Below are 15,199 nucleotides of genomic sequence, written 5' to 3' on the forward strand. Positions count from 1 at the left end.
AGCTTGCCAAATCATGATCCATTAGAAAGAAGCTTGCTGGTAAAATTTTCACAGTACAAATTTTCCAAGGCATAATGTAGAACTTGAATGCTCCACTGTTGTATATATCAGGATTCAGAGCCAATAATACAGGGTGTGTCAAAAGCCGTAAACTTCTTATGTAGCTATCTGCTACTGTTAATCTGACACCTGATCATTTTATATGCTTTTGAGATTCACTGAGTAAACAACTGGGAAAAGCATCCTGTCTCCATTTCCCCCTTCACCTCACTGCTAAACTCCCGCTACGTAACTTCTGCCCGCGGAGCTCTCTGTAACACAGAGGTGACATCTGAGTCTTAGCATACTGGTACTAGTTACGTGAGAGCAGAACTAGTGATACGCACGTGATTCAATTTCTTCCAAAGACAGTGCTAATGACATCACACCCTTTAGTTTATACTAAAGTACCAATGTAATTTAATATTTATAAACGTAACATTCAATATTTATCAATATGTGGAAGTCGAGTAACATTCCACCTATCACACTCTCATATTCAGCTATAAATTCAACCAAACAAAAAGGAAGCCAGTCAAAAGACAGTGTAAAGCATAATTGCCAACAAGGGAAAACCTTTACTTGTGATTCGCATAGCATTCTGATGTTACGTCCCACATGAACTCCTCGTGAACCGCTCAGCCAGAACCGTTCTCGGTCAAAAATTCGGTGATTTGGTCGATTGGGACAAAGACCCAGTGTTGGTTTGTAGCGTTTGGGTTGACAGCCTCAGCTGTCAGTTGTGCCTGGGGCACAGTCTGAGCCTTTTGAAATTTACCTCAGTACTACCCGGCAGAAGATAAGAGAAGACGAAGAATCAACATACACTACCATTATCAAGTGCGATCGCAAGGTTGCAATCAGCAATCCTAAATTGCGTCGTTAATGTTAATATTTTCTCGTCCGACCCATGAGTTTAAATCTCATAGTACTCACATAAATTGAGAGCACGCATTCGGGACCGGTTGGAGAGTCCATGATGCGGCATTCGCACTGTGCACAATCTTTCCATCCTGGTGCAATGGTCAAAGGGATATTATGCTCACAAGCTAGATTACATACTAGATTGACAGCATATCCACCTGTATCGGGATGTTGCTGAATGGTGGACACAACGCGCATCGTGACTGAATAGTTGTTCCCATTACCTGATCCCTCAACCAGCCACTAAGATGGGACAGTCAATTCGGAATTTAAGGGATCTAGTAAAGAAAACCGACCTGCTGGTTTTCAGGAGTTGCCTGTGGATGCGCAGGCCAGCCAATGATAGAATTGCCTTCCGTTGCAACACCATTGGCGTTATCAAAGATACGTTTGTACTGGACATTGTAAATGTAATACGTTCCATTAGGAGGATAAAACTTGGGAGGAATAATCTGAGCTAAAGCTGAGGATGCGGAGAGAATCGCGAGTGAGAAGATACTGAGGAACTTCATGTTGATGTAGCTGAAAGTAGAGACCGCCTGAAGGTGGTGATACTTGCTTCAGTTCACGTCTATTTATGCTTTCAAATATACAAAGAACTGCACGATATACACTCTGTCCGGCACAGCCTTGGACGGTATGACACTCGCTGTGTTATTCGGAGTGATTGACGCTTGAAATTTTCATGAATGCTAGTGCGTCCGCGATGCCACGGGATCCATTCCTTATCTCAATGAAAGTCCCAGAATGAAGCCATATCACAATCCAGAAGTAGCAGTTACACTAGACGTCTCTAGTGAGCGTCAGATTTAAAAGTCGTGGGCTTTGACGAAACAACTCAGTGGGAAGCACGAAGACATCACACGTGTGGGACTCTTATTTTGCATCCGAGAATGAGCTGCTCTTCTGGCGACCCAGTCAGCACTAGTAACGAGCAATATTGATGACAGCACGACACTAGAAGTCATTGTCTGGCCTCTGGTGCGCGCATAACGATAGCATTGAAATATTCCGTAATGATTCATTAGACTTTAGCGTCAATCGGACGTGCTTGACTAGTGCAAATTCTTGAGCTCTAAAGACTCGAAGTGCAAGGATCCTACGGGATCAGGTGTCTAGTAGCTGATTTTTTTATGTAAGTGGAAATATGACATGTATATTGCCAATTGCACGACCAATTTGTTCTGATACATGTGACATATTGTACCAACAGGCGAATTGGGCAGACAAGGTCGATGACAAGCAAAGTCGAGAGCGACGCGTCCACCAAATTTAGAAACGTCGATTCTATCAGACGTGCAGGACTCGACGTGCCGATCCGCGCGTGATTCGATCCCGCCCTAACTTTTCTAGAACCCATCTTGAAAGGACATCGTCTCGAAGACTCTAAATGAAATTTACCACCTAAAGATTCCACTAATAAAGGACGGTATTTAACGCAGTAGGTCTCACGTAATGACTTCAATATTATCATTGATACTGCGTGCAGGTGTCCCTCCCTCAACGAGTATGTGCGACTTTATTGGGTATTTAGACACTCGTTTAAAGGAAGGTCAAGTTATCCCGAGTAATGATTGCGCATTACACTACATTCATAATACTGCAGCTCGGTCGAACATCGCATCACAGACGCGAGGAATGGTACTATGCTTTGCCCACCGGCTTGTCCCAAGTCCCTTATTCAAGCGGATCCATTCTCCGACAAAAAATCATTAATTTGATCGATAGGGACGAAAACCCAGTGTTGGCTTGTAGCATTCTGGTTTATATCAGCAACTGTCAATTGGTCCTTTTGTTCAATTTATCAGTACATTTACTGCCGGAGATAGGAGGGGAGAAGATCCGGTCAGCTTACTCCGCTTCCGTCCAGTGTTATTGCCGTATTATTTTCAACAAACCTGAATTATAATAAATATAATGTCAAAAGGATTATTAACCAAATAGTCAACCTTGGAATACTCACATGAATTGAGAACATGCATTCGGGGCTGCTTGCAGGGTCCAAGCTTCTGCGGTCTTGCTATGCACGATCTTTCCATTCTAAAACAATGGTTATGAGATGTTAAATTCAGGACAACTACCATCCTTACGACATTGGTGGCATATCCGCCGGCAGAGGGGTTTTGCCGAGCAGTCAATACTACACGCATTGTGACCTGATGGTTACTCGTGTTGCCCACTGCCTCCACTATCCACTAGAGATGAACAATCAGCAGAGTGTTTGCTGATACAAGTAAAGAAAGCAGACCTGCTGATTTTGGGGATTCTGCTGTGGGTGTGCAGGGTAACCGAGAATGGGATTGCCTTCTGCAATGACAGACCCATCATTATCAAAAACGGCTTTGAATTGTGCGTTGTAAATGAAGTATGTCCCATCAGAGGGATAGTATACCGGAGGGATAATATCAGCCAGTGTTGAGGAGACAGAGAGGATCGCAAGAGATAGAAGACTAAGGAACTTCATAATACCTGAGATGAGCTACAGTGATCTGAAGGAGAGAATGTTGGCTGGGGTCAAATACTATTTGTACTGCTGAAAGCGCTCTAATCCTAGGATTCTTCAAACGATCCCAATTAAAGTTTAGCAGATCTTTACAACGTTATTCGGAGCGCCGAATCAAAAAAATTCCTCTTGAAATTCCAATCGTTCGGTTCTGGAAGACAACTAAAATTCTGAGCGCCTTTTTCTACTTACGTCAATAGGTGGCACGTCATGCTTGACAGCTCATGATACTGTTAGGGAGAAGTACACTGGGTAGGTTTCGCGCTACGCAAAGCTTCCAGGCTTCAATGCGGGACTTGATGAGCAATAGCGGCTCAAGCCCAAGTGTGACTAGGCCTGCTAGGAGTATCATCTTCCGACTTTCCTCAGATAGAAGATACTGTGTAACAAATGTAAAAAAACGAAGTACACTTCTATTCTCAGGATAGAAAAAAATTTCATACACATAGGCTGGTAGTAACACTGGATTCACGACGTAAGCGAATCAATAGTTTAAGTCATGCAGCAGGCTTGAAACATTCCTGCCAATGCTGATCATATGCAGCATTTCTGATACCCAACATTGTAGAAAATTCACAGCTTAGAACGGCCGTGTTCAGAGGCCGCCACAGCGTTGGGCGAATGTCAGGAGGAAGCCACAGGAGCAGTTCACCTCGTGATCCAAGTACCCATCCATTATCAGCTAAAGTCCAGGTGGCGAAGCTCTCGTTGGCACCTTCTGTGGAGAAGGATGAGGCGACCGCAGCGTCTGACAGTGCTCCTTCGATCGGCGAGGAAATGGTGCCTCCCTTGTCTGGTACTACCCAAATTCGAATTGTTCCATCGAACGAGCAGGAAACGATACGAGAACTGTCCGGTGAGAAGGCAACGCCGGTAATGCTACTAGAGTGTCCTTCGTATGGCCTAGAAATAACATTCCCATTGCTTGCGTCCCGAATTATGAGTGTCCGATCGTACGACCCGGAAACAACGTATCTCCCGTCGGGTGAAAATGCAATAGACATTACAGTATTAACATGCCCCTTCAAGGGTCCACAGACAATCTGTCCACTCCGCACGTCTCGAAGGACAACTTCATTATCCAAACTGCGTGAAGCAATACGACTTCCATCAGGAGTAAAGGCAACGGGAGCGAAATAACGATCAGTGCTGTCTTGAGGCGCCTTGAGCGGTCCAGAGACAATTTCCCCACTTTCGGCGTTCCAGAGAATAACGTCGTTGTCGACAGATGCCGATGCTATAAGAGTGCCATTTGGTGAGAAGGCAACAGTGCGGATATTGGTTTTGTGGACTTGTTCGGATTGAATAGTCAAGTGTCCATTGTCGGCGTCCCAAATAATAATGGTTCTGTCAAATGAACCTGAGACAATACGTACGCCATCAGGAGAGTAGGCGACTGAAATAACCGTATCCGTGTGCCCTTTGAGTGGCTTAAATGCCATCTCACCTCTCTCTACATCCCAGACAATAACAGTCCTGTCAGCCGAACCAGAGACAAGTCGTTGACTGTCAGGTGAAAACGCTACGGAATTGACATCATGTGTATGTCCCTCAAACGGTGTAGTAGCTTGTTCTCCAGTACTGACGTCCCAGAGTCGAATAGTTTTATCTCGAGAGCCTGACGCTATGTACCTACCATTCGGGGAGAAAATGACAGAAAAGACGACGCCTGTGTGTCTGGTAGAAGAGTCAACGCCAATTTTGCCAATCGACGCGTTCCAAACTCTGACAGTATGATCCAATGATCCTGAGATAAAGCGCAATCCATCAGGGGTAAATGCAACAGAGCGAACACTGTCTCCGTGACCAGCAAAGGGGCCGGAAACAACTTCACCGTCGTCCATGTCCCAGACAACAATTGAGTCATCTGCACAGCCTGACAGGATACGCTTCCCATCAGGCGAAAATGCAATAGACATGACACTACCTGAATGATAAAGCGGGTCTCCGACGGCACCCTTGCTCTCCATGTCCCAAATTCTCAACGAACGATCATTAGAGCCAGAAACGATATGCCTAGCGTCGGGCGAGATTGCCACAGTGTAGATTTTGTCGGTATGTCCTACAAAAGGCTCGCTAATAGTTTGCCCTGTTTCCGTGTCCCAGACTCGAAGTGTCATATCCCATGAACCCGAAACGATTCGTTTCCCATCAGGCGAGAACACGACAGAACGGACGACTTTCGTATGTCCTTTGAGTACTTTGACTGTAGGCCTGTTCTCAATGCCCCAGACTCTAATAGTTGTGTCTTGTGAGCCCGAAGCAACTTGTGTTCCCGTAGGTGAAAATGCAACGGCCCATACACCACCAGTATGGCCTTCAAACGGCCCAGAGACCACCTTGCCCAACTCGATGTCCCAAACGCTGACTGTTGCGTCCAAGCATCCGGAAACAATGCAACGGCCATCTGTCGAGAATGCGACACCAGTAACGGCGGCTCGATTCTCCTTGAAAAGATGGTATGCTGTCTCACCACTCTCAATATCCCAGATTCTGACTGTCCCGTCGTTGGATCCCGAAACGACATGCTTCCCGTCAGGTGAGACAGCAACAGACCAAACAATGTCCGAATGCCCCTCCAATACTTTCAACCACAGCGGTGGCCGTTTTGTACCTATTCGATGCACCTCTACCATCCGAGATGTCTGCTTTGAATAATGGGCGGCGACCTGCGATTCTCCCTTCATGAGCGGGAGCATGGAGACGTATATATGCGGGGTGCATTCGGTCATGGACATGGAAAATGTGGAAGTGAGTCTGCTAGCATCCTTTAGAAATGAAGAAATGCCTGAATTATGTATCTAGAAACGGTTTAGAATGCGTACAAATTTTGATGCTGATCGTACCCACCTCCGACCACAAAGCGGCATCTAGGAGTGCTCGACTCGCGATTCTACCAGCTTGACCTAGCAAGCCAACCGCCTCGAACCAGTACAGCAGCCGCTTTTGAGCGAACTCCGTTAGTTCATCTGATAATTTACAAGAGTATTGTGACTCGGTAAGGTGCAGAGCCCAGAATTTGCATGCGTATTGCAAATGCAGAGGAATCTTGTCAATGACACGTCCCTTGAACCCAACGACATCCTTATTGTACGTGAAGGACGATTCAAGATTGCACATGTTAAAATGAAGCATGTCCTTCATGACAATAAAGCATCGCGTGGCGATGTGCGTTTGCTGGGACAATTTATCGATAAACCACGGACCGGATAGACACTCAGAGGGTGTCTGATGAATACAGCAAGATTTGGGGCACGGGGTCGACAAGAGATAGTCTGCGAACGATGTATGGAAGAGATGAACAGGTTGTCCAGGGATGAATGCGATTACACTCCGCAACTTCGAAAGGATTAAGCGTGATGAATTAGTAGGTGATAACCTTAGGATTGCATCGATTGTGATGTCTGACAATGGTGTATTGCTCAATAGGATGAGACCAAGGATTTGAGAGAAACGGGTAATAGATGAAGGGTAGTGATCCGAAATGACTCCAGAGCTCCTAAGGACGGACTCGTACAGCTGTTCTAGACCACTTAGCAGATGCGACTTCCCAACAATACCCTCAAGTCCTTCGAATGGGCTAGGGTTATCCTTAATTAGCTTAATTGCTGTCGACGCCCAAATGAATAGACCCTGTGAACCGTCTGCCAGTCGCTTCCTATACATACTCCAGGCATCCGGCATCTCGAGCCCTGCATCCTCGAAAATGATGCTTATCTCGTGATCAATATAGCGCAGAACATCTCGTTGACTGTTTTCAGAACCCGAGTCTAAAGCAAGTTCGTGTACAGAATTATTTGCATTTGGTGATAATGCTCCATTGATGTCAGCCTCGGGTCTGCTTGTAATGAGGAATCGGAAATTAGGAGGCAGCTTCCCAAACTCCCGTCTGAGGAGCAACATCAAGTGCCGTCGAGCCTCGGGCGTACCACATTCGTCCAAGGCATCGAGGACAATCACAACCGGGCCTCGTATCTCGTCTCGTGCTGCAGTGAGCGGCTCCAAAAGAAGCCTCTTGAACTGCACTCCAGCAACAGCCTCAGTGATATGATCATTCTTCTTGACAGCGGCTTTGACGCGTGTTGCAATACACGAATCAAACTTCACCAGCCGGAATGCAATTGTTCGGAATAATGAAACAAGTTGGCCTTCGGTTCCGTCGGCTCGCCTGAAGAAAATGAAGGCGCCAAGCCGTGATATATCTCGGCAATATTCTGCAACGGTTGTAGCAATAGTGCTTTTGCCAGATCCGGCAACGCCGTGAAGCCACAAGATGTTCTGAGAAGTGTCCGATAATAGCCAATCCATAATTTCATTCAGCACTTCGACCCGAGTATCCTCAAGACATGTATTGCGATTGAATGCATTCATGTCAAATGGGTCGAGCAATTCTCGGAAGTCTAGTTAAGACATGCTTTAGTATAGGTAGTCAGTAAGATGAGACAGATCATACAAATATCCTCGACGTCGTCGGAAATCCGTGCGGATACGAATGCAGTATGTAATCCAACATTCGCGTCCAAAGCTCTCGTGAGGTCGACAAAGCGCTCAGTGAGCTCGTCAACCTTCGATCTGCTCATTTGGAGCATTCTCGCTGTTCTCGAACGTTGGCTGCCTATTGCCACGAGCACTCGAGGGAATCACTCACTAGGAAAGTTTCGGCTGGTATAGTGCATTATAAAGTGACAACATTCTATCGTCTGCTGCAACAGTTTCTCAAGAGTATCCTTTAATCTCTTAGTCTTATCGGGCAATGACCCGGCGTCTGTAACGAAGTCGAATGCACCTTCCATAACGTGAACGAGTTCGACGAGCTTCTGGTCGGTCTCGATTTGATGTACGACGGCCTAGGTAACGCTCTGTTAGATTCGCCGCTGTACATGGATAAAACTTGAAGATACCTTGTGCAATGATGATGCCAGTTGCCAAGCCGCGCTTAAATATGGATGAAGCTGATAACGATAAGAGAGGCCGAAAATCATAGCAACTTAGGAACGTACGTTGGATAACTGATCAATGACTTTGAAAAGTATACCTATCTTTTGAACGAGAGTTAATACAGACTTCCCCAGACTACTATTCTCATTCAAAAGTGATAGTCCATTAGTGCGTTCCAATCCACGTGCAGCCTGAATTGCTTTATCGACATCGGGTTCGAGAACCGCATGTGAGTTAGATTCGCTCAGCAGTCGAACAACCAGAGACGGTTTTCCGTAATCCTTCCCTGGAGGCGCTTCTAAGGACAGATATGCTGAAATTGTTTCATGATAGGTTACTGGTGAGCGAAAGATTAAGGATCAACGTACTCGGACCATTGGTGGATCTGATAAATAGGTCGCCGAGTTTAACATCGATTGAACCAATACAAAGATCGGCTCGAAATGGGATCGCTGATCGATGCAAAACTTTGATTGAAAGAGCTTCAGATGTATCTGCCGTCGGACTGGGTTGCTCAAATGACTTTCGGGTGAAAACTGTGTAAAGTGGCACACGTACATTGATAAGGTCTCGTTCCAAGAGTATGGTTCGCTGTTGATTGCGCACGTTTTCCTGCTGACGGTGCCACCAAGACACACTTGCACATAGAGATTTGGCCCTTTGCTGTGCAGTGAGCGATCCCACTGTACATTATCGACACGGATCACTGAAGAAGCATATCGAAGTCAAGTTAGTCTCCGTTAGGTCGTCTAGAGTTGAGTTGACAGACCCCGTAGGTTGTGCATAGTGCATGTGGTGGCATCAGGTTAGAAGAGGTGGGCAGCAGATCCGAAGAACCGTTCAGCAAGGTGCCTATCGTCGTACCGTTTTAGGTGCTGCAATGCCGCAGCTCGTTGTATATTATAAGAATTTGGATGAGTAAAATGATTGATTGATTGAAATCGCGCCAAGGCGAACTTCGGGTCATGTGATCTCCTTTGACCTCATCTGAAGCTGCTGAACAATTGCGATTATTTTGCGTCCAAGTTACAAATTTCGAAGACCTGAGAGAGACAACCTGCACACCTGTACAGTGTACTGATCTACGACACTTCTTCACTCCCACCATGACCTGGCCTAGAACAGAGACACTAAACTGCCAAGCGAGTGTACACCGCTTTGAAATGAACGCACCCCAGTACACACGCCTTTTTAACATGCAATGTCAGCTTTCAGGGGCTTCAACTGTGGACAGCCTCCATTCGCTGTGGATCCGATGCGGTGGGCACAGTGAAAGGCTATAGATCGAAATTGTCTGGGAATTCTGAAGGTGTCTTTGATTGATCTGATGATCCAGTGTGTATAACACTGTACCTAATTGTGATGCTTCAGCAGAATGAGACATGACTAGTTAACACCTCCAACATCCAAAGGTCTTTGGTCACAGCTTCTAGAGGATAGAGACATATAACCCGAAGTTCGCAACGGTACAGGACATCATTCAGTCGCCAATTTGTCCAATTAGTTGAATGTACGGGAATCAACACTCACTATCAGTCTTCTCTGTTGCGGGTAGAACATTCATGCTCTGTCTCATTACATCCTTGACTTTGACCTCCGTCGTCTCTACTCGGGGTGTTTACCACCGTGATGATACAGCATTTGACTGGAATGCGGTATGTTGGAATTGACTCCTAGAATGAACCTGACTAAAACTGCTGGCAGCTTACACCCTCGACGTCTTTGAAATGGGTGCATTGCTACGATAATTACTACTGTAGCAGACTCTCTGTGAGCTTACTATTATGAAAATATAGGGCTGGTTGCTAATTTTTAAAGGTGCCTTTACGCTACTCCGATCTTTCTGGGAAACAAGCAGCTGTGGCATTGATTATGCTGCCATCTAGCTTGTCGCCAAACGACAAGGATTACAAGGGGCCTGTCCTTTTCAACCCTGGTTTGTAATTAAACGTTTCAGATAAGATTTCTGCTTATTTTGTTTGACTTAGGCGGCCCCGGAGGCTCTGGTGTCGACTTCGTCCTCGGAAAAGGAGCCGATATTAGTGAAGGTGTTATTGGCAGGCAATTTGACCTCATAGGATTCGATCCACGAGGTAGCTTTTCTTTTGACTCTTCATGTTGATGCAGTTTAACATGTTTCGTATTCAGGTGTTGGAAACACGACTCCGCCTATATCCTTTTTTGAAGACTCCGTCGAAGCTGGGATGTTTGACGTTCAGCAGGTCCGAGATTATAATGAGAGCGAAACTTCAATCGGTCGGGCTTATGTACAGATAATGAATCTTAACAAGCTAGTGCTTGGGCGCGCCGAGAAAAAATACGTGGCAGAAACGGTGACTACTTCCACCGTTGCACGAGATATGCTCAGCATTATGAAGGCCACTGGGCAAGAAAAGCTCCAATATCTCGGATACTCGTATGTTCTTATCGCCTTCTTAGTAACATATACCATCTCAAAGATTGCAGGTACGGAACGGTTCTTGGAGCAACGTGAGTTCCTTATTATGAATATGCTTTTGCATAATTGACATTCTCGCTGCGTGATTTAGTTTTGCAGCAATGTTCCCAGTAAGTCGTTATAGCTTTCTGATTGCTGCTCTTTGCCTGATATCTTGCTAGGAAAAGGTTGGACGCATTGTCTTGGACGGTGTTGTTGATTCGTGGGGTTACTACAAAGGTATATTCGGTGGTTTCAGCAAGGGTATCCCGAATGCATTTGACAGGTTGTTTCCAGGGAATGACACGAGCCAGCTTCTCGACGCAGACAAGTGTTTCACCAGCATTCTTGACGCTTGTGTGCAGGCAGGTCCCAAGTTGTGTCCGCTCTACGAAAAGAATACCGATCTCATCCGCGCTCGTGTCAATCGCATTCTGGACAAATTGAGAATTGAACCCGTATCCGTCTTTAGCGGAACCACATCGGACTCGGGAATTGTTGATTCTGCGACTGTCCGAAGGCGGATCTTTCATGCCCTTTACTCACCATACAATGAAGGCGCAGGTCTAGTGGCTGCTCTTGCTGCTCTTGAGCAAGGTAATGGAAGTGCCATCTACCAGGGATCGCTTCAAGACTCAAATCAGAAATTATCGGAAGGAAAAGAACCTCCACAGACTAAGGGGACATATGTGTCCGGGTCGGAAGCAATTCAGGCGATTTCATGCGGTGACATTGTTACGGATGATCCAGGGACTGTTGATGATCTGAGGGAGGCTTACCGTGAAGCAAAAGCAATTTCACCGCTTTTCGCCGGGGTTGCTGCTGACCCATGCCCGTAAGTCATACGTCCACTTGCTTGTGTTATTCCTGCAGTAAGACATAGCTAATGTGGCATCAGCGGCTGGTCAATCCGAGGAGATGATCGCTTCAAAGGTGAGTCGATTCAAGCTTCCGAAAGAACTGCGTATTGAGATATAGGATACCATCAGGATCTTTTAATCAGAATACCAGCCATCCTATATTGTTCGTTGGAAACATTGCCGGTGAGTTTATATTTAACTATACCAACTATCAGTTTCATTGACCATGTACTCTGGCCGTTAGATCCAATCACACCCTTGGCAAGGTCAGCGCACATTGCTTCCTTTGTGATTTTAACGTTACTTACCAGTGTTTCTACAGTGCATTTTTAATGTCAGAAGGCTTCAAAGGCTCTGTAGTGCTCACGCAAAACTCGTCTGGAGTAAGTTACCACGTAACTTTATAGTCAGCCTTTGTTCTCATTTCCCCTAAGCACACATCCGGGGCTGCAAACTCGACCTGTACCGGTAAGATTTTGCGGGCATATTTCGCAGACGGAACACTGCCCGAGGAAGGAACGGTGTGCCAGATTGAGAGCACCATTTTCGCAGAGTCCTATTCATGATAGGTTTGGGATGTAATCTTCGCCGATACGTTATTGGAAGCGGCTTTCGAACAAGTTGCATCCGAAGCTGTGTAGTAGTGGCACGGTCAAAGTATAGACCCTTGCGATAAACACGACGTAGCACTTATACTACTTTATTCACGGATTCTTGGTTGTTTCCAGCATAGACTTTTCAATTTCAGGTACTTTATTCGTATTATAGTTGTGTGGAAACTACCACTCCACTATATTCAATACTCGCTTGGAACCTATAACCAACATTAATGCACTCCACCGCACCTCTAGCTACTGTGACGTGATTTGCAGACCACTATCTTGCTACCACACTGATTGCTTGCTGATTCAAAATATGAAATTAATGCACCACACCCAGATTATCTTCTAATGAATCCACCTCAGGAACTAAGTATAAATTTTAAGTTAAAGAAACGCAAAATGTAGTCGTGCGAACTTACTGCCGAAGTTGATCAAGCGCAATTACTTGCACGTGCACCACAGGGAGCAACAAGAACTCTTGCTCTCTCCTTTTGCCTTATTCCAACCTTGGTGAAGGCCCTCGATTTCGGTCTGACTTTGAGCTACGAAAATATATTCTTCGGAGGAAGGGTCTCTCTTATAAACCTCGCTGTAGGCTATCTGGGAACTGGAGTGGATCGCCACTGGCTCGTGTATAGACTTAATTGATCGCGTATCTTGAATCAACTGGAAAGTCTTGGAGCTCCTCATACTTCAATACGCGACATACAGAAGATACTTTAATTTGACGTGGAGATCATCTAAAGATGGCGGGTGATAGAGACACACTCTTGAGCATGGGATTCGAAGCCGCGCGTATCGATTGGGCTTTACGCGCCACGAGCAATGCTGGCCTCCAACCAGCGCTCGATTTTCTATTCGCACATACGGACGATCCAGTCCCAGACTCTACAGATCAGGGTGGCTCATCAGCTAATGTGGCTGGATCAGGGACGGCTCCAAACAACGACGAGGAAGATGACGAAGACGCCGAAGCATTACGTGCTGCCCTTGGCAAGAGTGTTGCAAATGTAGTCCCTGGTGGAGAACAAGGCGGAGCTGCTCCTGAAGAGGCGAAGAGCATCAAGTGTTCGGAATGTGGAAAGGTCTTCAAGAATGCTGCGATGGCAAACTTCCATGCCGAAAAGAGTGGGCATGACCAATTCGAAGAGTCGACGGAAGAGGTATGCATCGCTCTCAATCACCTGTTCGCGTTATTACAGATAGCCACAAACCTCCTTGTTTATTGCAGATCAAACCCCTCACCGAAGAAGAAAAAGCGCAAAAGCTTGCTGATTTGCGGGCTAAGCTAGCAGAGAAACGTGCTCAGAAGTCCACCGTTGATGCCGAGGAAGCGCGCGCCAATGCCGCTATTAGGAAGAAGGCCGATAGAGAAGCAAGCGAAGCTCGCGAGCAGCTGGAGGCAAAGGAGGCTCTTAAAGCTGCTGAACGCGTGAGTTTTTCTTGTAGACTCCGTCGGACACAATTTATCTATTTGTCATGTTGTAGGCAAAACGAGAGAAAGCAGAAGACAAGAGAATACGAGAAGAACTCAGACAGAAGATTGAACAAGACAAAAAAGAGCGTCGTGAACGCGCAGAGATGGAGAAGCTCCGTAGAGAGGGCGTGAGCGTACCTGCAGCTGGTAAGCGCTAGGATTCGATCATCACAGGAAATTACACAGTCTAATTCAAGACTTATCAGCATCCATACAACCGGCACCCGCTGCTCCTGCAAGTGTGGCGCCGGGAACTGCTGCAGGCGAATACAAGGAAGCTCGTCTACAAATTCGCGTGCAAGGCGTACCTGCACCGCTTAAAACCACACTGTCGAGTGATTCCGGTTCGTGCATACCTCTACTTTCGAATTATTCACCCTTACCGGTCTGATTTTGTTTGAAATACGCCTTCTAGCTCTTCGCGAGGTGGCAGAATTTGTTGCCGGCCAAACACTTAGCGTCAACGCCGACACCGTAATATTCAAGATGCATTACCCGAAGTACGTTTTTTCATCTAGGCCCTTTTATTAACGACTGAATGCGATTGACCGTCTTGCATCCCTTGGATCACCCTGTACATGCGTGCGATCCTGTTATCGTATATGTCTGCCCTTGTATTTTGTCGGCGTGGCATTCTGATGTAAACAGCAAAACTTTCACCCCGGCTGATTATGGAAAGACTCTGAAGGAGCTTGGGTTGACGCCTTCCGCGGTAAGTTTCATCTATCACGAAAATTGATTTGTTCCATCAGCACCGTCCTTGCTTCACGTTCTCCTTGCTCATGGCCTCGATCGGGTTTCGATCTCAATTTCGGTGTACGGTGGGATGTGTTCAGCAGCCGCGTCCACCAGTTGTGTGCATGATGTGCCCTTCAGCTGACCAAAGGCACACCCTGCAGCAGGCTAAAGAGCACTACATTATTCTTGGCGCAATTGCTTGCTTCCCTACCCTACCTACCTTGTTCTTTTACTCTTGAACTGAAGTTCTATTTTCAGACACTTATGGCGTCCAACTCCGATCCTTAGCCTGTTGTTCAGATCTTGGGAATGAATTAGGGGATGTAAAGTACTCTACGGATGTGAATGAGAAACGTGTTGGGTTCCGGATGATTGTGAGTTGCATAGTGATCAAGAAAGATGTGTATGATACAGTTGTGGTATCGAATATATTCCGCTTTGTTATGCTTTGATAGATTAGTTCAATAGTTGGCATATGCATACGCCGATGTATTCCTGTCAGACGACCTTACATGCGCCCGGTTCGACGAAATGTGTCCGTCCTGAAATGGGAATGGTACTGACTATCTAGTTTGCCTTCTCACTCGTGTCTCATCCTTTCTTGGCCCCCCGATGCGCTCGTGAACAACAAGCACTACGTATTGCCTATCACTTCATCCCCTCAAATACTAGTCCTTCATT

General features: G+C 46.2%; 5 protein-coding genes across 5 annotated transcripts; 2 read left to right on the forward strand and 3 right to left on the reverse strand.

Annotated features, from left to right (window-relative positions):
- Positions 1 to 677: 677 nt before the first annotated feature.
- Positions 678 to 1,475, reverse strand: FOMMEDRAFT_159595 (uncharacterized protein; the record flags this gene model as incomplete). The annotated part of the gene is made up of 5 exons (XM_007269413.1): positions 678 to 803; positions 866 to 908; positions 976 to 1,052; positions 1,102 to 1,206; positions 1,260 to 1,475. 5 exons carry the CDS (start codon positions 1,473 to 1,475, stop codon positions 678 to 680), a joined length of 567 nt encoding a protein of 188 aa, XP_007269475.1.
- Positions 1,476 to 2,527: 1,052 nt separating this feature from the next.
- On the reverse strand, positions 2,528 to 3,427 carry FOMMEDRAFT_148390 (uncharacterized protein; the record flags this gene model as incomplete). The annotated part of the gene is made up of 5 exons (XM_007269414.1): positions 2,528 to 2,752; positions 2,819 to 2,861; positions 2,927 to 3,003; positions 3,054 to 3,158; positions 3,212 to 3,427. The coding sequence occupies 5 exons, from the start codon at positions 3,425 to 3,427 to the stop codon at positions 2,645 to 2,647; spliced, it is 549 nt and encodes a 182-aa protein (XP_007269476.1). The 3' UTR covers positions 2,528 to 2,644.
- Positions 3,428 to 3,963: 536 nt separating this feature from the next.
- FOMMEDRAFT_92350 (WD40 repeat-like protein) lies at positions 3,964 to 7,837 on the reverse strand (the record flags this gene model as incomplete). The annotated part of the gene is made up of 3 exons (XM_007269415.1): positions 3,964 to 4,526; positions 4,659 to 6,267; positions 6,317 to 7,837. The coding sequence occupies 3 exons, from the start codon at positions 7,835 to 7,837 to the stop codon at positions 3,964 to 3,966; spliced, it is 3,693 nt and encodes a 1,230-aa protein (XP_007269477.1).
- A 2,129-nt stretch (positions 7,838 to 9,966) lies between these two features.
- Positions 9,967 to 12,342, forward strand: FOMMEDRAFT_159598 (alpha/beta-hydrolase; the record flags this gene model as incomplete). Its single annotated transcript, XM_007269416.1, has 14 exons — positions 9,967 to 10,059; positions 10,109 to 10,174; positions 10,223 to 10,340; positions 10,393 to 10,497; positions 10,553 to 10,820; positions 10,871 to 10,894; positions 10,954 to 10,972; positions 11,024 to 11,676; positions 11,740 to 11,774; positions 11,831 to 11,884; positions 11,946 to 11,967; positions 12,024 to 12,084; positions 12,136 to 12,222; positions 12,271 to 12,342. 14 exons carry the CDS (start codon positions 9,967 to 9,969, stop codon positions 12,340 to 12,342), a joined length of 1,677 nt encoding a protein of 558 aa, XP_007269478.1.
- Positions 12,343 to 13,049: 707 nt separating this feature from the next.
- Positions 13,050 to 14,519, forward strand: FOMMEDRAFT_91875 (uncharacterized protein; the record flags this gene model as incomplete). The annotated part of the gene is made up of 6 exons (XM_007269417.1): positions 13,050 to 13,466; positions 13,535 to 13,735; positions 13,792 to 13,927; positions 13,987 to 14,124; positions 14,196 to 14,280; positions 14,429 to 14,519. The coding sequence occupies 6 exons, from the start codon at positions 13,050 to 13,052 to the stop codon at positions 14,517 to 14,519; spliced, it is 1,068 nt and encodes a 355-aa protein (XP_007269479.1).
- Positions 14,520 to 15,199: the final 680 nt, after the last annotated feature.

The sequence above is a fragment of the Fomitiporia mediterranea genome, assembly GCF_000271605.1.
Source record: "Fomitiporia mediterranea MF3/22 unplaced genomic scaffold FOMMEscaffold_10, whole genome shotgun sequence".
Classification (NCBI taxonomy): Eukaryota; Fungi; Basidiomycota; class Agaricomycetes; order Hymenochaetales; family Hymenochaetaceae; genus Fomitiporia; species Fomitiporia mediterranea.